This window comes from Stegostoma tigrinum, chromosome 47 (assembly GCF_030684315.1).
Source record: "Stegostoma tigrinum isolate sSteTig4 chromosome 47, sSteTig4.hap1, whole genome shotgun sequence".
NCBI lineage: Eukaryota > Metazoa > Chordata > Chondrichthyes > Orectolobiformes > Stegostomatidae > Stegostoma > Stegostoma tigrinum.
Genome location: NC_081400.1, coordinates 2,117,762 through 2,139,294, shown reverse-complemented (window position 1 = coordinate 2,139,294; position 21,533 = coordinate 2,117,762). Strand labels below are relative to the sequence as shown.

Genomic DNA, 21,533 nt, shown 5'->3' with positions numbered 1-21,533 from the left:
CAGCATAGCCTGTCTTCCACTTTATATAAGTTTGACAAACTATTACCCTGAAACAATCTGAAAATTGAGGGGGAACAAATCAGCTTGTTCTCTTGTGACTTCATATAATCGTTTTCAAAAGTAAATTTAAACAATAGCATAGGACTCTAGAATTTTCTCCAACTCATCATCAGAGAAATAAGAGATATTGTTGAGTAGTGCAACACTACTCATGTCAAGCAGGGTGAACCTCTCTCTATACAATCCCAACAAACATCCCACGACAAGTATAGCACAGTGTTAGATTCAGAGTAAAGCTCTTTCTACACTGTTCCATCCCCCATCAAACACACCCAGGACAGAGGAAGCACAGGGTTGGATACAGAGTAAAGCTCCTTCCATACTGTCTCCATCAAAAACTCCCAGTATGGGGTGAGATGCACTCTAAGGATCCTTTTAATAAAAAAAACAAAATATTACAGATGCTGGAAATCTGAAATGAAAATAGAAAATCTCTAAAATCTCAGCAGGTTTGGCACCATCTATGGTGAGAGAAAGAGTGTTAACATTTCAAGTCTGATATGATTCTTCTTCAGAACTGATGAAGCAAGGAACCACACAGAATGCATGGTGCTAGGAGTAAACGAGGCTACAGAGGAGAAACCAACAAGAGTAAAGCAGTGGGTGGAAGAATCACTGTCTATTTTATATTAATGAACATTTGTGGCAGGAATATTAATTTACTCATCAGACCTTCTTTCGTATCTCCACATGAAAACAAGAAAATCTAATTGGATTTGAGGCAATGGAAGGTCCCGGAGCTGGCAGTAACTTCAAAATGAAGGCCTTTCAATATCTGTCTACCTTGTAAATGTCCAGCAATACTTTTTAAAATCTTACAGCTTTCCTGGCACACAAAGTGCTCAAAGTGGGAGAGGGACTGAGTTACATGTGGTGCAGTGATGGTGGGGTTGTCCCATTCGCCTGACCGGTCTACCGATTGCACCACCTTCACCCCCCCCACCTTGAGATCATTCGTGATGCCTTGTGCCCTAGCTTGCCCCAGGACCCATTGACCCATACATCAACACACTTCACCACTCCAGTTTTTCTTGTCGCAGTGTAGACATTCGAGGTTCTTGTGCAGGGTTGGCTTCTGGAAGCTTGAACTATGCATTGGCATGTATGGAGCTTGCCAGCAGGAAACTGACTCCCATCCAGCTGTACATGCTGACCTGCACAGATTCACATTCAACAATGCCTCAATTTTACCAACATTATCTTGTATTGGAATCCCTTCATGGCCTTGCCATCGCCTCTCCCTCAACTCTTGCATCTTTACAATCCTCAAACATATTTATACTCTTCTAAATCTGGCCTCTTGTCTTCTCCCAGTTTTCATATTTTCACCACTCAACCTTAACCATTGGAATTCCTTCCCTCAACCTCTCCATCTATCTTATTTTTCTTCTTCTTTAAGGTTTGTCTTAGAACATACTCTTTGATTTGGTTCATCTATCCTAAAATCTTATTTGGCACAATTTCTTATTTCCTCTGACCTTGCTGCCTATTTTAAAACATTAAAGGCTCTATATGAATTAAAATTGCTATTATTAAGTGGAGCAGAGTAACATTCAGCCTGAGTGTCCCGTGGCCTAGTTGGATGCCCAGTGATATTATCGCTGAGCTGTTAATCCAGAGACCCAGATAACATTCTGGGGACTTGTGTTCGAATCCCACCATGGCAGATGGTTGGAATTAAGAATCTAATGATGACCATGAATCCATTGCCGATTGTAGTAGAAACCCAACTGGTTCACTAATGACCTTTAAGGAAGGAAATCTACCATCCTTACCTGGTCTGGCCTACATGTGACTCCAGACCCACAGCAATGTGGTTGACTCTGAACTGCCCACTGGGCAATTAGGGATGGGCAATAAATGCTGCCTAACCACCAACATCATAATCCTGTGAACGAATAAAACAAAACCCCTGAGTTGCAGAGCGAGAAACCAGTTTGGGTTCCTTTCCCTGGTCAGTGTCAGTATCACCCCTGCATTACAGAAAGAGGAAACCAGCTCCAGCTCTTGCTCCTGGTCACTGCCCTCTGACCCCTTTATTAGAGAGAGGGGGGTAAATCAGCCAGGGATCCTGTTCCTGGTCACTGCCCACGGACCCCTATATTAGAGAGAGGGGGGGGAATCAGCCAGGGATCCTGTTCCTGGTCACTGCCCACTGACCCCTATATTAGAGAGATGGGGGGGGTGGAATCAGCCAGGGATCCTGTTCCTGGTCACTGCCAACTCACCCCTATATTCGAGAGAGGGGGGTGGGGAAATCAGCCAGGGATCCTGTTCCTGGTCACTGCCCACTGACCCCTATATTAGAGGGGGAGGGGAATCAGCCAGGGATCCTGTTCCTGATCATTGTCCACTAAACCTGCTGGAAGGATAACTAGGAGAATGGTGTTGTCAAAACCTGAATGACTGGGAGGAACTCGTACAGATGGACATTCCCCACCCCACAGAAACCATCCTTAGGAGAGTAAAATTCAAAACAAGACAGTTTTTAGAAACAAGTCTTTTTGAGATTGCACGGACGAGATTGAGCACATTTAGTTCAAGATGTACTCTCTGGAAAAACAAATCTCTTAATGGAAATGTATTAATCCAACCTCACACCAAACAGCCTTGGAGTACCCACTAGAAAACAAATCGAACCTGACTTCCCAGTGACTACCATAGATTTCTAATAACAATGCATCATGTTGAACTCCCAGATGAGCCCTTGTGCAGTCCTTCCCTGAATTTAATTTAGTTGAGAGGCAGATGCATCAACAGCGACTTCTCAAAGACCTGCATAGCCCTCAATCACAGCAAATGGAGGGCAAACTGCTTATTGCAACTAGACAGTTTCCCTACTCCCCATATTCCTTGCTTGAGTTTCTGACTGGAAATGTCTTTGGAGTTAAAGACTTAAAAATATTCTCTTCCCATCGTCAGAACACCTCAGAGTTCTTCACAGCCAACATTTGCTTACATTAGCATAGTACCTTTGACACAATACAATGTTCCAGGGCAGCCAGATAACTTTCTATAACCATTGTCTGTGGCCTTGGACAAACACTGATTTGTGCATAGCATTATATGTTACAGACAATGTCTCAAACAGCATTATCACCATCCCCAGATAAGTCCTGTCTCATCTGCAGGTCAGACCCAACAGAGGTGGCAGCACTGTCGTACACACTTAGGGAGTTACTGTGTCAGTGCTGCATATTGACTTTGGACCTCAGGAAGCCTGAAGTCATCAGGTTGATCATGGGCAAGGAAATCTCTTGCTGATTGTCATGTACCAGCTCCTCTCCAGCCTTCCAGCTGGTAAATCAATACTCCTCTATGTCGAACACCACTTGGAGGAAGCACTGAGGTTGGCAGAATATACTGTGGGTGAGGCAGCTTCAATGTCCATCGCCAAGAGCAGTTTGGCAGCACCACAACTCATCAAGCTTGTTGAGTGATAGGAGACAAAGCTGTGAAATGAAGCTTACAGCAGGTGCTGAGGGAACCAGCAAGAAAGGGATGAAGAAATCACTTAACCTCATCCTTACCAATCTGCCTGCTGTAGATGTATCTGTGAACCATTGTGGAGGCAAAGTCTTGTCTTCACATTGAGAATATCATAAGATATAGGAACGGAATTAGGCCATTCAGCCCACTAAGTCTGCCTGCCATTCAATCAAGGTTGATACGTTTCTCAATCCTATTCTCCTGCTTTCTCCTCCGTAATCCTTGATCCCCTTACCAATCAAAAATCTATCTATCTCTGTCTTAAAGACACTCAAAGACCTGGCCTCCTTCTATAGCCTTCTGCAGCAATGAGTTCCACAGATTCACCACCCTCTGGCTGAAGAAATTCCTCTTCATCGCAGTTGTAAAGGTCCATCCCTTTTTCTCTGAAACTGTTGCCTCCAGTCCCAGTCTGTCCTACTAGTGGAGAATTCTTCTCCACGTCCACTCTATCCAGGTCTATCTATTCGGTAAATTTCAATGAGATTCCATCTCATCCTTCCAAACTCCATCATTCAGATTCCTAAACCACTTCTCGTGTGACAAGCCCTTCATCCCCAGGATCATTCTTGTAAGCCTCCTCTGGACTCCTCTAAGGCTGGCATATCCTTCCATAGATATGAGGCCCAAAACTGCTCACAGAATTCCAAATGTGGTCTAACTAGAGCCTTATACAGCGTCAGTAGCATGCTTCAGCTGCCCTCATATTCTAGCCCTCTCAAAATGAATGCTAACATTGCATTTGCCTTCCTAATTGCCAAATGAACCTGCAAGTTAACCTTGAGAGAATTCTGAATGAGAATTCCTAAGCCCCTTTGTGCTTCAGATTTCTGAAGCCTTTCCCTGTTTAGAAAATAGTCTACACCTCTATTCTTCCTACTAGTGTGCATAATGTCATTCATTTCCACATTGTATTGAATCTGCCACTTCTTTACCCACTCTCCAACCTGTCCAAGTCATTCTGCAGCCTTCCAGCTTCCTCAACACTATCTGTCCCTCTACTTATATTTGTGCCATCTGCAAACTTAACAACAAAGACCTCAGTTCCTTCATCTAGATTGTTCATGTATGATCATTTGGAGATTTATCCACCTTCAAATCTTTCAGCTTCCCGAGCACTTTCTCCTTCTTATGGCCACTACTCTCATCTCTGCTCCTGACTTTCTTGAAATCCTAGTGTGTGCTACCACATGAAGATTGATGCAAAGTTTCTCTACTATTTCTTTTCTCCCCATTACTACTTCTCCAGCCTCATTTTACAATGGTCCAATGTCCACTCTTGCCTCTCTGATACGTTTTAGTTATCTAAAAAAATACTTGCAATCTTCTTTTATATGCTAGCTTGAGAAATTTATCTTGATACAGATTATTATTTGCTGTAGCTCTTTGACTCTTGATAGTAAACAGTGCTTCACATGTTCAGGTGATTACTGCAACATCTGAGCATCGAGTCCTTCATCTTCTTCCTTGCTGTTGCTTTTTGAATTGTGCTGTGCTAGTTTTTAAAGGCTTCCCAATCCTCTAACATCCCACTAATCTTTACCAGGTTGTATGCTTTTTCTTTTGTTCTAATGCTATCCCTGACTTGCCTTGTCAGCATGGTTGCTTCATTCTCCCCTTAGTATGTTTCTTCTTCCTTGGGATGAATTTCTGCTGTGCCTCCTGAATTATTCCCAGAAACTCCTGCCATTGTCTTCCCTGCTGGGGTCCCCTTCCAATCAACTCTGGCCAGCTGCCCCATTCAATCTGTGTTTTGTGGCATTATCATCATGTCAAATGGGACAGACTTTGAACAGATCTAACCATGAGCAGCAGCAGCGATATACTCCAGCACAATCTACATCCTCACGGCTCACCATATTCCACTGCTCACTCAGTCCTTACCATCTCACAGTGCCCGTTCTCTCAGCACTCACCCTCTGACAGTGCCCACTCCCTGAGCACTGGCCTTCCAACAGTGCCCGCTCCCTCACTACTGAACTGACTGTGTAGGAAGGACTAAGTGTTCAGAAGTTTGCAGTAATCGCCTAAATGTGTGAAGCACTGTCTCCCATTAAGTGTCAAAGAGCTGTATTGAACAACAATTTGCATCAATTTATTTCTCAAAATTGTTGTGGACAATTACCATCAAACTATGGAATTAACCTTGGTTCAATGGAGAGTGCAGGAGGGCATACCAGGAGCCATATCAGGCAAACCGAAAAATGAGATGTCAACCAGTCAATGTTACAAAGCAGGACTACTTGTGTGAAAAATGGGAGAAGTGGCAAGTGATTTGCAGGTTTAAATGATTCTCCAACCAAGGCATTAATCTAAATTCTGCAGTCCTGCCACATCCATCAGGCACTGACCCTCTGATCCTGCACTCAGTCAACACTCACCCTCTGACAGTGCCCACTCACTCAGCACTGACCATCTTGCAGTACCCACTCCCTCAGCACTGACCCTATGACAGGGTGGCCCTCCCTCAGCACTGAACCTCCAACAGTGCAGCCCTCTCTCAGCACTGACCCTCCGGCAGTGTCCACACCTTTAACACTGACCATCCGACAGTGCAGACCTCTCTCAGCACTGACCCTCTGGCAGTGCCGTCTCCCTCAACACTCACCCTCCGACAGTGCAGCGTTCCCTCAGCACCAACCCTCCGACACTGTGGCACTCCCTAAGCACTGACCCTCTCTAACAGTGCAGCCCTCCCTCAGCACTCACCCTCCGACACAGCCTGCTCCCTTAGCATTGACCCTCTGACAGTGCAACACTCCCTCATCCCTGACCCTCTGACACTGCAACGTTCCCTCAGCACCAATCCTTTGAAAGTGTCCGCTCCCTCAACACTGACCCTCCAACACTGTGGCACTCCCTAAGCACTGACTCTCCAACAGTGCTCACTCCCTCAACATTGACCCTCCGACAGTGCCCACTCCCTCAGGACTGACCTGTTTAACAATGCTTGCCCTCGCAGCACTGACTCTCTGACAGTGCGCCACTCTCTCAGCACTGATCCTCCAACAGGGCCTGCTCACTCAGTACTGACCATCTCACAGTGCCCATTCTCTCAGCACTCACCCTCTGACATTGCCCACTCCCTGAGCACTGACCTTCCAACAGTGCCTGCTCCCTCACAACTGAACTGAGCAGGGTAGGAAGGGCTAAGTGTTCAGAAGTTTGCAGTAATCACCTAACTGTGTAAAGTACTGTCTCCCATTAAGTGTCAAAGAGCTGTATCAAATAACAATTTGCATCAATTTATTTCTCAAAATTGTTGTGGACAATTACCATCAAACTATGGAATTAACCTTGGTTCAATGGAGAGTGCAGGAGGGCATACCAGGAGCCGTATCAGGCAAACCGAAAAATGAGATGTCAATCAGTCAATGCTACAAAGCAGGACCAAGAGCTGCATTGAATAACAATCTGCATCAATTTGTTTCTCAAAATTGTTGTGACTTACAAAGTGCAGACTGAATGGGCAGCATAGACAGATTCATTAAATATTTTTCAAGTGAATAGGTTAAATTTGTGGTGTGGGATGTGATGAGGGAAATGGGTGTTTCAAAGGGCTAGCAAAAACACGTTGGGCCAAGTGGCCTTCTCCTCTGGTGTATCATTCCTTGAGAAATCCGAGCAGTGGAATCTTTCGCCACATTAATTGAACAAATGTGTCTGATTTCGGTGGTTACCCAACAGTAGGGAGCAGCTGTTCACTGCTGACATGCCTTTCAGACAGCTGGTTCAGATAGCTTCTGCCTGGAATTCTGAGGGTGTGGTTGGTGTGGAAGGAGATGCTTTTCTGACCTCTCTTTTTGACACAGGAAGTTCGATGGTTGTCACTGAATTCAAAAAGATATTTTGGAGCATGAATGAGACCTACTTCTAACCCCATCCAGCCCCACTCTGCCCTTCCCCATTCAGGGTAAGTAGGGATGCTTCCTAGCAGGTCAATTTCACCCCAGCACATTTCTGCACTTTGCCAGTATCTGGTCACTATCTGAATCCGAGTGATCTGGATCAGCGTCAACGGAACATATTGATCACAACTGATCCCAATGTCACCTGATACCATGATAGTTTCTGGACTGGAGTCACTGGCATTTAGCACCAGTGGTTAAATGTTAGATGGAATCGAGGCAGATTCTTTTTCACTCAGAGTTTTATTTCAACTTACTGATCCCAAAAGACAAGTCAGTCAAATTTCTCACCCAATTATACCCAAATTAACATTTGTGTCTTTTACCAAGTCCCAGTTGGTCTCAGACATCCCATCCAGAGGATGAAAACTAGGTTGTAATCGACAGCTGAAGCCCTGCGCAATCTTTTCCTTTTATACGACAGTAATTTATTTTTCTTCGATCTTGGAATATGGGCACCACACAACAAGGCAGCATGTATTGTCTATCTCAGATCGACCTTTCAGAATGTAGTGGTGAGCCTTCATCCTGAACCACAGACAATGTGGTGAAGGTGCTCCCACTGTACTATCAGGTACCTTTTGGATTTTGACCCTGCAATAAAAGGAATGGATGATACCTGTCCAGTTTGAGATAATCTGAGAGCTGGAAGCGATCGCAGAGGTGCTAGTTTTACCATAGCACAACTACTGGTGTCCTTTGGAGTGTATGAAGGTGTCAAAGTGTATTGACGGTGATGTGAAGGGCTTGTTAGTGTAGACAGGAAGAAACTGGCTGAAGGGACAGGAATTAATCATGAGCTTTTTTTTGAACATTGCTGAAGAAAGAGATGTAGTCTTAAAGCTTTCCATCTACCACTTGGGACAGATGCAAGGGGGCCAAATCTCAAGGGAAGAACAATTTATACTGAATGAGAAAAGGGGCTTTGCTTTTCAAACACAAATTGTTGTGATCTGAAGGGCACTGTCTGAAAGGGCAGTGGAAGCGGATTCAACAGGAACCTTCAAAAAGTGGAAATTAGATACTTGGAAACAAAGAGTAATGTAGAGCAGGTAGGTGTAATTAGGAACTAACTGGGTAACAGGTAAAGAACCAGTGCAGGTATGATAGGTACCTTCTGTACTGGATCATTTTATGAAGTAATTATCGAGGAATAAACCCTGGGGTCTTCCCAGTCTGCACAGTCAATACTGATCTTGTTTTGCACTCTCTGTGTGTCCTTGATGACTGGAACATGAACTGCTGATGGGAGCAGGGAATACCCTTTGCTAGTAATCTCTCCCAGCTGATAAGCTTTGTTTCAAATATAGCCACGGGAGTTAGGATAGCTAGCGGAATGCACTGAGTCACTGGCTAATGTTACCGAGATAAATTTGCCCACACCTCACAGTACCAAGCGGAAAGGCAGGGTTTCTTTCTAAAATTGATCAGCAAGAATCCAAGGGTTTGACTGTTGTCAGGGTTTCCAGTGTTTTCACTCGACTGTCATGTAGCAGAGACTTTCAGCTGTCCCTGCTCTAATCTCTGGAGTGCCTTCAAATATGACACTGCTCTGCCACACCTTTTAAATTCCTCCTTGAACATGTCCAGCTCCTTGACCATGTAAAATTACACCTTCTCTTCTTACATTGTTACACCTCTTCTGTTGGCATTTATGATCCATGCCTTGTTGCTCAGACAATGAGGCCAAAAAACCCTACATTCCTGCAGTGATTTTCATGTTCTCGAGACTTTTTTTTATTCAGTCGTGGGACATGGGAATCATTGGTTGGGTCAGCATTTATTGCCTGTCCATAGTTGTCCTTGAGAAGGTGGTGTTGAGCTGCCCCTTCAACCGCTGCAGTCTGTGTGCTGTAGGTTGATCCACAATGCCATCAGGAAGGGAATGCCAGGATCTTAACCCAGTGACATAGATATATTTCCAAGTCAGGACTGTGAGTAACTTAGAGGGGAACTTGTTGCAGGGGGTGGGGGGGCATCCAGGCAAATGGGGAGTATTCCATCACACTCCTGATTTGTACCTTGCCGATGGTGCGACAGGCTTTCGGGAGTCAGGAGATGAGTTACTCTCCGCAGTATTCCCAGCCCCTGACCCACTCTTGTAGCCACTGTGTTTCTGTGACAAGTCCAGTTGAGTTTCTATCAATGATAACCTCCAGGATGTTGATAGTGGGAATTCAGTGATGGTAACATCATTGAATGTCAAGAGGCAGTAATTAGATTGTCTCTTACTAGAGATGATTATAGCTTGGCATTTGTGATGTGCAAATGTTACTTGCTTCTTGTCAGCCCAAACCTGCAAATTATCCAGATGTTGTTGCATTTGAACATAGACTGCTTCAGTATCTGAGGAGTCACAAATGGTGCTGACCATTGTGCAATCATGAGCGAGCACCCCTACTTCTGACCTTATTTTGGAGGGAAGGTCATTGATGAAGCAGCTGACGATGGATGCGCATAGGACACTACCCGGAGGAACTCCTGCCGAGATGTCCTGGAGCTAAGATGACCTTCAACAACGACAACCATCTTTCTACATACCAGGTATGACTCCAACCAACAGAGAATTTGTCTCCATACCCACTGATTCTAGTTTTGCTCAGGCTTAGTGATGCCACACTCAGTCAAATGCAGCCTTGATATCAAGGGTTGTCACTCTCACCTCACCTCTGGAATTCAACTCTTTTGTCCATGTTTGAACCAAGGCTGTAATGAGGTCAGGAGCTGAGTTGCCCAGGTGAATCCCAACTGGGTGTCACTGAGCAGATGCTGCTTGATAGCACTGTTGATATCACCATTCACCACTTTAGAGTAGACTGATGGGCAGTAATTGGGTGGGTTGGATTTGTCCTGCTTTTTGTGCACAGGATGTGCCTCGGCAATTTTCCACATTGTTGGGTAGATGTCAGTTGTAACTGTACTGGAAGAGCTTGGCTAGGGGATCGGCAAGTTCTGGAGCTCAAGTCTTCAGTACTATTGTCAGAATGTTGTCAGGACCCATAGTTTTTGCAGTATCCAGTGTCTCCAACAATTTCTTGATATCACATGGAGTGAATTAAATTGGCTGAAAACTGGTATCTGTCATTCTGGGGACCACTGAAGGAGGCCACAACAGATCATCCGCTCAGCACTTATGGCCGAAAACTGTTGTAAATCCTTCAGCCTTATCTTTTGCGCTGATGAGCTCGGCTCCACCATCATTAAGGATGAGGACATTTATGCAGCCTCCTCCTCCAATGAGTTGTTTAATTGTCCACCACCATTCCTGACTAGATGTGGAAGGACTGCAGAGCTTAAATCTGATCAGTTGGCTGTGGGATCTCCTAGCTCCATCTATCACTTGCTGCTCTTGCTGTTTGGTGTGCAAGTACTCCTGTTTGGTGGATTCACACCAGGCTGACATGTCGTTTTTAGGTATGCCTGCTACTGTTCCTGGCATGCCTCCTGCACTCTCCATTGAACCAACTTAATCCCCTGGCTTGTGGTATTGGCTGAGTGGGGGATATGCCGGGCTATGAGGTTACAGAATATGCTGGAGTACAATTCTGCTGCTATTGATGGCCTACAGTGCCTCATTGATGTCCAGTCTTGAGTTGCTGGATTTGTTCGAAGTCTGTCCTATTTAGCATGGTGATAGTGCCACACAAAATGATAGAGGGTATTCTCAACGTGAAGGTGGGAATATGCGGTGGTCACTCTTTTCAATACAGTTGTGGACAGATGCATTTGCAGTTGGCAGAATGGTATGGATGAGGTCAAGTATGTTTTTCCCTCTTGTTGGTTCCCTCATCATATTGCAGACCCTGTCCAGCAGCTATGTCCTTTAAGACCTGACCAGCTCAATCAGTAATGCTGCTGTTGAGTTACTTTTGGTGGTAGACATTCAAATCCCTCATCTAGAGTACAATTTGCACCCTTGCCAACCTCAGTGCTTCCTCCAAGTGTTTTTCAACATGGAACAGTACTGATTCATTGGTGCTGGCTGGTAATCAGCAGGAAGGTTCCTTGCCAGTGTTTAACCTGAAGTCATGAGACTTGATGGGGTCCGGAGTCAATGTTGACATTTCCCAGGGTAACTCCCTCCCACTGTATACCACTGAGCTGCCATCTCTGCTGGGTCTGTCCTGCCGTTGGACATATCCAGGGATGGTCGCATTGCCTGTAAGAAGTGATTCTGTAATTATGACTGTGTCAGGCTGTTGCTTGACTAGTCTGTGAGACAGAGATAATGGGAACTGCAGATGCTGGAGAATCCAAGATAACAAAGTGTGGAGCTGGATGAACACAGCAGGCCAAGCAGCATCTTAGGAGCACAAAAGCTGACGTTTCGGGCCTAGACCCTTCATCAGAGGCAGTGAGACAGTTCTCCCAATTTTGGTACTAGTCCCCAGATATCAGTAAGGAGGACTTTGCGGAATCAGCAGGGCTGTTTCTGCCATTGTCTTTTCTGGTGTCTAGATCAAATGCCAAGTGGTACATTCAGTTTCATCTCTTTGTTGAGACTTTGTAGCAATTGATACAACTGAGTATCTTGCTAGGCCAATTCAGATTGCAGTTGAGAGTTAACCACATTGCTGTGGGTCTGTAATCACATGTAGGCCAGATGAGGTGAGGATGGTAGATTTCCTTCCCTGAAGGACATTAGTGAACCAGATGGGTTTTTCTGACAATGGCTTCATGGTCATTAGTAGAATCTTAATTGCAGATATTCTTTATTGAATTCAAATTCCACCATCTGCTGTGGCGGAATTTGAACCTTGGTCCTGGTATTGTAAAACCCTTCAGTTAAGAAGGGTTGTACTGTAGAGAAAACGCAGCTACCTCCCACAAACAGCATTGTGATAACAAACATATAATTAAGCAATGATGACTTTGAGGTAAATAGCAAAGCCCAGTTTACGCTCTCAGTCATAAATTATACCACAGATGCTAAGAAGGCTAATTCAAGAGTAGAAGTTACATTGACTAGGCTTGTATTCCTGTGTGATTACAGAGAATGAAAGTATAATCTAATTGAGGTTTTTAAGATGATTAAAAGATTCAATAGGATATCCTCTGCTAAGGAGAGTTCATAATTATGAAGCAAAAATGTAAAATCTGAGCTAGGCCATTTAAGGCTGATGTCAGGATGCGCCTCTTCACACACAGGGCAGTGGAAATCTGGAACTGTAATCTCAAAAAAAGCTGAAATAATACATAAGAACAAAGAGGAGGAGATTTTTAGGAGCAAATTACTGCAAATGCTAGAATCTGTACTGAAAATAACAAATGCTGGAGAGATCGCTGTGGGCCAGACAGCATCCATGGAGAGAGAACAAGCTAACATTTCAAGTCTAGATGACTTTTCATCAGAGGTCTGAAGAGTCATCCAGACTCGAAACATTGGTTTGCTCGCTCTCCATGGATGCTGTCTGACCCGCTGTGATCTGCAGCATTGGTTGTTTCCAGAGAAGTGGATTTTTGTTTGGCAACAGTATTAAAGATTGCAGAATCACGGCAGGTAAGTGGTACAATCATTCATTGTCTCATTGATTGGTGCAGCAGGCTTGACGGGCTGAACAAATTCGTCTTATCCCCATCTTGCTCACTCCCACCCTGAATGCACAGCCCCTTCCTGGGCTACAGTCCCCAAGCTGCATCACCCAGGTAAATTAGTATGAAGTTTCACTTACCATGATCCCAGTCAACAAGCAGACTCCCTTCCCGCAGTAAGTGTTGGGCACCATGTCGCCATAGCCAATGGACAAAAAGGTGATTGAGATGAGCCACATTGCCCCTAGAAAGTTACTGGTGACATCCTGGTTATCATGGTATCTGGTGGCATAGACAAAGAAAGTTAGGACAAACTTAGTTGACTGTATATCACACACAAAGATTTTAGTAGCTTCCCATTTACTTTCAAACAATGGCTCAAAAGAAAAAACATGCATTTTCCAGACGATAAATGAAATAAGCAATGAACAAATCTTCGAAGTATTATCATTGTATTAAGGCAAGAAACACAGCAGTCAATTTGCACACAGCAAGCTCCCACAAACAATGTGATAATGCTGAGATAACTATCAGTCTCCAGGTCAGGAGATTAAGGCTTCAAGTCCGATAATGATTTAAATCTACAAACCAGACTGACAGTCTCAGTAAAGCACTGAGGAGGCTCTGACTTTCAGCTCCAATGAGATTACCCTCATTAAAGGTCTTTACATAACTAAGAGTTCACAGGGTAGGGAATAACATTCTAGTGTGGATGGAAGATTGGTTAGCTATCGAAAAGAAACATAGAGTAGGGATCAATGAATCAATTTCAGAATGGCAAGATGTAGCTGGACGAGTGCCTCAGAAACTAGTGCTGATATCAATGACTTGGATGAAGGGATGGAATGTATGCTTGCTAATTTTACTGATAGTACAAAGGAGAGTAATTTCTGATAAGGACCTGAGTCTACAAAGGGATATAGACAGGTTACATGAGTAAGCAACAATCTGGCAGATAAAGTCTAATGTGGAAAAATGTGAATTTTTTTGTGAAGAAGGGTCTCGACCCGAAACGTCAAACTTTCCTGCTCCTCTGATGCTGCTTGGCCTGCTGTGTTCATCCAGTTTCACACCGTGCTATCTCGGATTCTGCAGCATCAGCAGTTCCTACTATTTAAAGTATAACCTCCCTTCTTTTGTAGTCAATTCCCCACACAATAAACAGTAACATTCTGTTAACTAGTCTGATTGCTTGCTGTATCCACATACACTGGCCTTTTGCAATTTAGGCAATATGGAATCAAAATCACTCGCACCTTAGAGTTCTACAATCTCTCATCATTTGGGTAATATGCTTCTCTCAATCCATCAACCCCACACTTCAATCTACACTTCTCCTCAGAGAACCTTAGCCTTCCATTAGCAAATCCGAAGACAGCTCTGGCTCATTCAGCCAGATCATCATGTCAATCTCATAGCATTCAAACCCACACGCAGCCTGAGTGACACAAGAATATTTTAAACACTATTTAGCAAAGAGAAAAATGTGCGGATACCTCATTTGTTTTGGTGTTGCAAGTTGAGGGGTAAAGATTGGCTGAGGACACCTAGCAGAACTGCCCCACTCTTCAAATTAGTATCATTCATGGCCATTTGAGAAAGTGGACAGGTCTTGGTTCAATGTCTTATTGAAATGAAAGCATTTCTGACAGTGTGGCATTCCCTCTTTACTGCTTCTTCAAGACAGCAGTGGTCTCTCAGCACTGACCCTCCAACAGTGCAGAGCTCCCTCAGAACTGACTTTCCAACAGTGCCTGTTCCCTCAGCGCTGACCCTCCGACAGTTCAGCTCTCCCTCAGCACTAACCCTCCGACATTACAGTCCTTCAGAACTGACCCTCCAATGGTTCCTGCTCCCCCAGCACTGACCCTCCAACAGTTCAGTGCTCCCTCAGCACTGACCCTCAACAGTTCAGTGCTCCCTCAGCACTGACCCTCCAACAGTTCAGTGCTCCCTCAACACTGACCCTCCAACAGTTCAGTGCTCCCTCAGCACTGACCCTCCAACAGTTCAGTGCTCCCTCAGCACTGACCCTCCAACAGTGCAGAGCTCCCTCAGAACTGACCTTCCAACAGTACCTGTTCCCTCAGCACTAACCCTCCGACATTACAGTCCTTCAGAACTGACCCTCCAATGGTTCCTGCTCCTCCAGCACTGACCCTCCAACAGTTCAGTGCTCCCCCAGCACTGACCCTCCAACAGTTCAGTGCTCCCTCAGCACTGACATTCCAACAGTTCAGAACTCCCTCAGCACTAACCCTCCAACAGTAGAGTCCCTCAGCACTGACCCTCCAATAATGCAGAGCTGTGTCAGCACTGACCCTCCAACATTGCCATGCTCGCTCAGTACTGACCCTCCAACAGAGCAACACTCTCATCATTACTGACCCTTCGACACTGCAGTGCTCCCTCAGCGCTGACACTCTGACAGTGCCCATTCCCTCAGTACTGACCCTCCAATATTGAGGCGCTCACTCAGCACTGACTGTCTGACAGTGTGGAGCTCCCTTAGCGCTGACCTTCCAACAATGTGGTGCTCCCTCGGCGTTGACCCTCTAATAGTGCGGCGCTCCCTCAGCACTGATGTTCCGACAGTGTCTGCTCCCTCAGCACTGATCCTCTTACAGTGTGGCACTCCCTCAGTGCTAACCCTCTGACAGTGTGGCACTCCCTCAGCACTGACCCTCCAGCAGTGTGGCACTCCCTCAGCACTGGCCCTCCGACAGCATGGCGCTCCCTCAGCGCTGACCCTCTGACAATGCAGCATTCCCGTAGCAGTGACCCTCTGACAGTGCAGTGCTCCCTCACTACTGACCTTCCGACAATGTGGCGCTCCATCAGCACTGGCCCTCCGACAGTGCAGCGCTCCCTCACCACTGACCTTCCGACAATGTGGTGCTCCCTCAGCACTGACCCTCCGACAGTGTGGCACTCCCTCAGCACTGACCCTCTGACAGAGCAGTGCTCCTGTCTTTACTGATTCTCTGACAGTGCCTCTTCCTCAGCACTGACCGTCTGACAGAGCGGCACTCCCTCAGCACTGACCCTCCGACAGTGTGGCACTCCCTCAGCACTGACCCTCTGACAGAGCAGCACTCCTGTCTTTACTGGCTCTCTGACAGTGCCCTCTCCCTCAGCACTGACCCTCTGACAGTGCCCTCTCCCTCAGCACTGACCCTCTGACAGAGCGGCACTCCCTCAGGACTGACCCTCCGACAGTGCGGCACTCCCTCAGCACTGACCTTCTGACAGAGCGGCATTCCCTCAGCACTGACCCTCCGACAGTGTGGCACTCCCTCAGCACTGACCCTCTGACAGTGCCCATTCTCCCAGTACTGACCTTCCAACATTAAGGCGCTCAGTCAGCATTGACTCTCCGACACCATAGCACACCTTCGGTGCCTCCCTTGCCATTTAGCCGCTCAGGTATGCTCTGTCTTTTAATAAGATCGTAGGACAGCCTGCATCTCTGACAGTGCCACACTCTTTCAGTGTTATCTTGGAGTTTATGCTTAAAACTAGGTGTGAGCTTGAGGCCACAGCTTTCTGTCAGTTGAGCGTTCTTGAGGTTGTTTTTATCTCTCAAGTAATGGTCAAGATCTCTCATTAGTTACGGTGGATAGTTTTATTGACTGCACATGGACTGTAACTGTACCAGTCTATCTTTTTCAGTCTGGCAAGAGTAAAACATTCATCAGCTTTGTAAACTTAAATGCAGTATGAAATTGAATAAGGCTTTTTCAGTCTTGAGGTGGCAGAGATTTCAGGCTTAAGCTATGTCTTTGAAACCTGGTCATAGCTGGGATTCATCACAGCAAACTCAATTAACAGATGGGATAGTCCTGGTGCTGCTGGACTGAATTAATTTTGCATTTGACAATTACACTGGGCTCAAAATGGAAAGAGAAGATTTCTTTATACAGTGGCCTGCTGGACCTTTCAGAAACACCCCAAAGCAAAGGTATTACAATTAAACACAGTGAGTGTTATTTTGCGGGAACCACGGCAGCCGTTTGTACACAGCAAGCTCCCACATAAATCCATGTCGTCAGTTTTAATGGTTCTGGTTTGAGGGGCAAATATGGGCCGAGGACAATTGGGAAATCTCCCAACTCTCATCTCAATCATACAGCGGGGTCTTTAATTCAGAGGGATGGTTTAATTAACTTATCTGAAAAGGCAGCTCTCACAGTTGAGCTTTTCCTCAGTGTTGCACTGGGTTACGGGCGCAAGTTTTGAAGTGTAGCTTAGATCTCTGGCCAGCTAGTATTATTAGTCTTGCACGTCTGGGGTAATGTGCAAACGAGCAATGAATGCCTGGTATCATGACTCGGACAATCTGGAGGAAAGCAGAGCATCAGCAAAATGTACTGACTTATGCATTCTCTTTGCAACAAGGGTTCAGCACTTCTGCCCATAAATTGGAGTCACATACTAACCAGCTCTCGTTTGATTTACAAATCCTTGAAAACTGGGAACATAAGTTGTTCACTTATCCCAGAGACAATATCTCAAAATCAACAGCAAGCATTTGAACATCCCACTGGGAGCTCAGTTAAGACCCATAAATGTATTCTTGAGCAGTCATCTCAATTTCAGTCAGGGTGAGTCAACAGCCTATAATGTGGAGCTGACTGGGCAATCTCTCTCAGTACTGCTGTGATGTCTACTGCTCTGGGTACCAAAACACAGGAGGAACTAATTGTTTGTATGTTTTACAGAGCTTTAGAAAGGCCCAAGACTCTCATTGCATCCTACTCTCTTCATCTTTTTCTCTCTCCTTGTCTGTTTCCTGTATCACTATGCAAATCTTTCATTTGTGTGAGTGTTCCCCATCCTTCTTTGCATCTGTCCCTGCCTCTCTCTTCAGCAATTCATCAGTACAGGTGTACTTCTCCCATTGCCCCACTGTGTCAGTCTCTCTCCTCATAGCTTGTCCATGTGTGTGTGCACATCTCCCACTGCCTCACTGTATCACTCTCTCTCCTCACTAGTTTGTGTGTGTGTGTACATCTCCCCCACCCCACTGTGTCAATCTCTCTCCTCGCTCTCACTGTGTCAGTCTCTCTCCTTACTAGTTTGTGTGTGTGTGTACATCTCCCCCTATCCCACTGTGTCAGTCTCTCTCCTCACTAGTTTGTCTGTGTGTTTGTACATCTCCCCCACCCCACTGTGTCAATCTCTCTCCTCACTCTCACTGTGTCAGTCTCTCTCCTTACTAGTTTGTGTGTGTGTGTACATCTCCCCCTATCCCACTGTGTCAGTCTCTCTCCTCACTCTCACTGTGTCAGTCTCTCTCCTTACTAGTTTGTCTGTGTGTTTGTACATCTCCCCCATCCCACTGTGTCAGTCTCTCTCCTCACTCTCACTGTGTCAGTCTCTCTCCTTACTAGTTTGTCAGTGTGTTTGTACATCTCCCCCATCCCACTGTGTCAGTCTCTCTCCTCACTCTCACTGTGTCAGTCTCTCTCCTTACTAGTTTGTGTGTGTGTGTACATCTCCCCCATCCCACTGTGTCAGTCTCTCTCCTCACTCTCACTGTGTCAGTCTCTCTCCTTACTAGTTTGTCTGTGTGTGTGTACATCTCCCCCATCCCACTGTGTCAGTCTCTCTCCTCACTAGTTTGTCTGTGTGTTTGTACATCTCCCCCATCCCACTGTGTCAGTCTCTCTCCTCACTCTCACTGTGTCAGTCTCTCTCCTTACTAGTTTGTCAGTGTGTTTGTACATCTCCCCCATCCCACTGTGTCAGTCTCTCTCCTCACTCTCACTGTGTCAGTCTCTCTCCTTACTAGTTTGTCAGTGTGTTTGTACATCTCCCCCATCCCACTGTGTCAGTCTCTCTCCTCACTCTCACTGTGTCAGTCTCTCTCCTTACTAGTTTGTGTGTGTGTGTACATCTCCCCCATCCCACTGTGTCAGTCTCTCTCCTCACTCTCACTGTGTCAGTCTCTCTCCTTACTAGTTTGTCTGTGTGTGTGTACATCTCCCCCATCCCACTGTGTCAGTCTCTCTCCTCACTAGTTTGTCTGTGTGTTTGTACATCTCCCCCATCCCACTGTGTCAGTCTCTCTCCTCACTCTCACTGTCAGTCTCTCTCCTCGCTAGTTTGTCTGTGTGTGTGTACACATCTCCCACTGTCTCACTTTGTCAGTCTCTCTCCTTGCTAGTTTGTCCGTGTCTGTGTGATTGTATATGTACATATCCCACTCCCACACTGTGTCTGTCTCTGTCCTCACTCGTTTGTCTATGTGTGTGTACATCTCTCACTGCCTGAATGTCAATCCCTCTCCCCACTTAATTTTTTGGTGTGTGCATGCGAGTGTGCATGCATGTGCGTGTGCACCTCCACTCCCTCATCATGTCAGTCACTCTATTTTGACTATCTGTTTCCCTCTCTGTTTCATTCATAGGGAATATAGAGAATTGGAGATTTGCTTTCACACAGAATGGTGGAGATTGGGTGACTGTCTCCCACGGGGTGGAGGGAGAATGGGTTCTTCCTGTCACAGGGTGTGGGGTGAGAATGGAAGACTAACTCTGGCAGGGTGTTGGGGAAAATGAGGGAGTCGCTCCCAAGGGAATAACTGAGGCAATAAATGGGGAATCTGGATAAACACACAGCCGAGAAAGGAATAGAAGGATAGGGTGCTAAATGAGAGATGACAAGAGTGATTGGGGGATGCGTGTGTGGAATAGAAACTCTTGACCGAAGCAGAGTGGTGAAATGGCCTGTTGTAAATTCGCTTCAGTAAAAATGTGGAATGATATAGTGGGAGAGAAAAACCACATAAAGGAATGATCTAGGAGACCATACTTACAGCCCCTTCAATATTTAATAAATGGGAATGAGGAGAAACATCTCCATCCAGAGAGTGGGGGATATTGGCAGACTGCTCTCCTCTCTCTTCCCCATACCAGTGACAGTCAAGGGGAATATCAGAGATATATTGAAAGGGGGTGTTGGATTAGTGCAGGAGAGAAAGGAATAGAAGGATGGGGAGAAAGGGACATGGAGGAGTATGGGGTGCGGGAGAAAGAAAGAAGAGCCTCATGTGGAGTGGAGTGAGGCACTGAATGGCCTGTTTCTATGCTGCTGATACTGTGTAAGGCGGGCATCAGGTCCCTTCCTCAGCACTGACTGTCATCCACCTGACCAAGTCCATGTCCATGTCTGCAACCCCACCCCTGGCAACAAGCCACCCTTACCTCTCACAGACACGGACGGTCCAGGCGGCGATGATCCACAACGAAATGCTGAAGACGAGGAGCACCGTGCCTGGGCAAATGGTCATGAGAGTCTTCATGACGAAGCGTGTGTTGAAATTGATTTTGTTCAGCGCCCCAATGCTACGCGAGGAGGCGTCTGTGAAGAGCTTGCTGTGAAGCAGCATGACCCGGGCAATGAGGTAGAGCCGGAGGAACATGGGAATGGAGAGGATGATGTCCACGTCAGCCCAGGTCTCGGACAGTGTGTAGGAGAATGCCAGGCGGGCTTTCCAGTGGAATATATAACGCCCAGGCACTGGGTGAATGGCACACACCACCATCTCCAAGCTGATAAAGAAAATCCGCTCATAGGTCATAGCGATCCTCCAATCATCAGCTCCATTATCTATCATGAAAAGCTGCAAGACAGGACAGGACAAAGAGTTCTGTAGAATATGGGGAGAAATTGTTTTACAGTTATATTCTGCAAATCACTGGCCTTTTCCCAACTGCATTCACTGCCACACTTTATAAAGAATGTCAAGGCTTTGGAGAGGGTACAGAGGAGATTAAACCAAGGATGGGGGACTCTGGATACATGGAAAAGTTGTTCTTAAAAAGGCTGTAGGGAGATTTAAAACAGGTTTTCAATTATTATATTGGGTTCTTGTCGAGGACACAGTGAGAAAATGTTTCAGTGAATAACCTCAGGACGTAAATTCAAGATAATTCTCAAAAGAACCAGGAGTGGATGAGAATTTGTTTTTATATAGTGAGTGATGATCTGGAACATAGTGTTTTAAAGGATGATGGAACAGACTTAATGGTAACTTTCAAAAGGGTATTGGATAAATAGGAACGTGCTAGCAGGCCTTTCAGCCATTTGAGACTACCATGCTAGATCATAGCTGATAATCTACCGCAACGCCATATCCCCATATGCTTTGCCAGCAGTAACTAACTGGAGATCTGGCACCGTTCTGTTAGGTTGAGTTTCTACCTCCTTTGCAGTACAAAGAACAAAGAAACCTACAGCACAGGAACAGGCCCTTCGGCCCTCCAAGCCTGCACTGATCAAGATCCTCTGTCTAACCTGTCATCTATTTTCTAACGGTCTGTGTCCATTTGCTCCCTGCCCATCCATGTACCTGTCCAAATATATCTTAAAAGATGCTAACGTGTCTGGCAACGCATTCCAGACACCCACCACCCTCTGTGTAAAGAACGTTCCACGCATATCTCCCTTAAACTTTCCTCCTCTCACTTTGAACTCATGACCCCTAGTAATTGAGTCCCCCAGTCTGGGAAAAAGCTTCTTGCTATCCACCCTGTCTAT

At 45.8% G+C, this 21,533-nt stretch overlaps 1 protein-coding gene and 1 long non-coding RNA gene across 3 annotated transcripts in view; one reads left to right on the top strand and one right to left on the bottom strand.

Annotated features, from left to right (window-relative positions):
- The window catches only part of LOC125449675 (small conductance calcium-activated potassium channel protein 3-like), an 87,523-nt gene that overhangs the window by 27,599 nt on the left and 38,391 nt on the right, over positions 1-21,533 (bottom strand). For both annotated transcript variants that reach the window (XM_059643072.1, XM_059643073.1), the window contains 2 exons: positions 20,198-20,616; positions 13,130-13,271 (listed from right to left, as the gene is read on the bottom strand). In XM_059643072.1, the coding sequence (XP_059499055.1) occupies positions 13,130-13,271; positions 20,198-20,616 (561 nt within the window). The remainder of the gene's footprint in view (positions 1-13,129; positions 13,272-20,197; positions 20,617-21,533) is intronic.
- The window catches only part of LOC132207459 (uncharacterized), a 64,533-nt gene that overhangs the window by 5,771 nt on the left and 37,229 nt on the right, over positions 1-21,533 (top strand). The gene's annotated exons all lie outside the window — the stretch shown is intronic.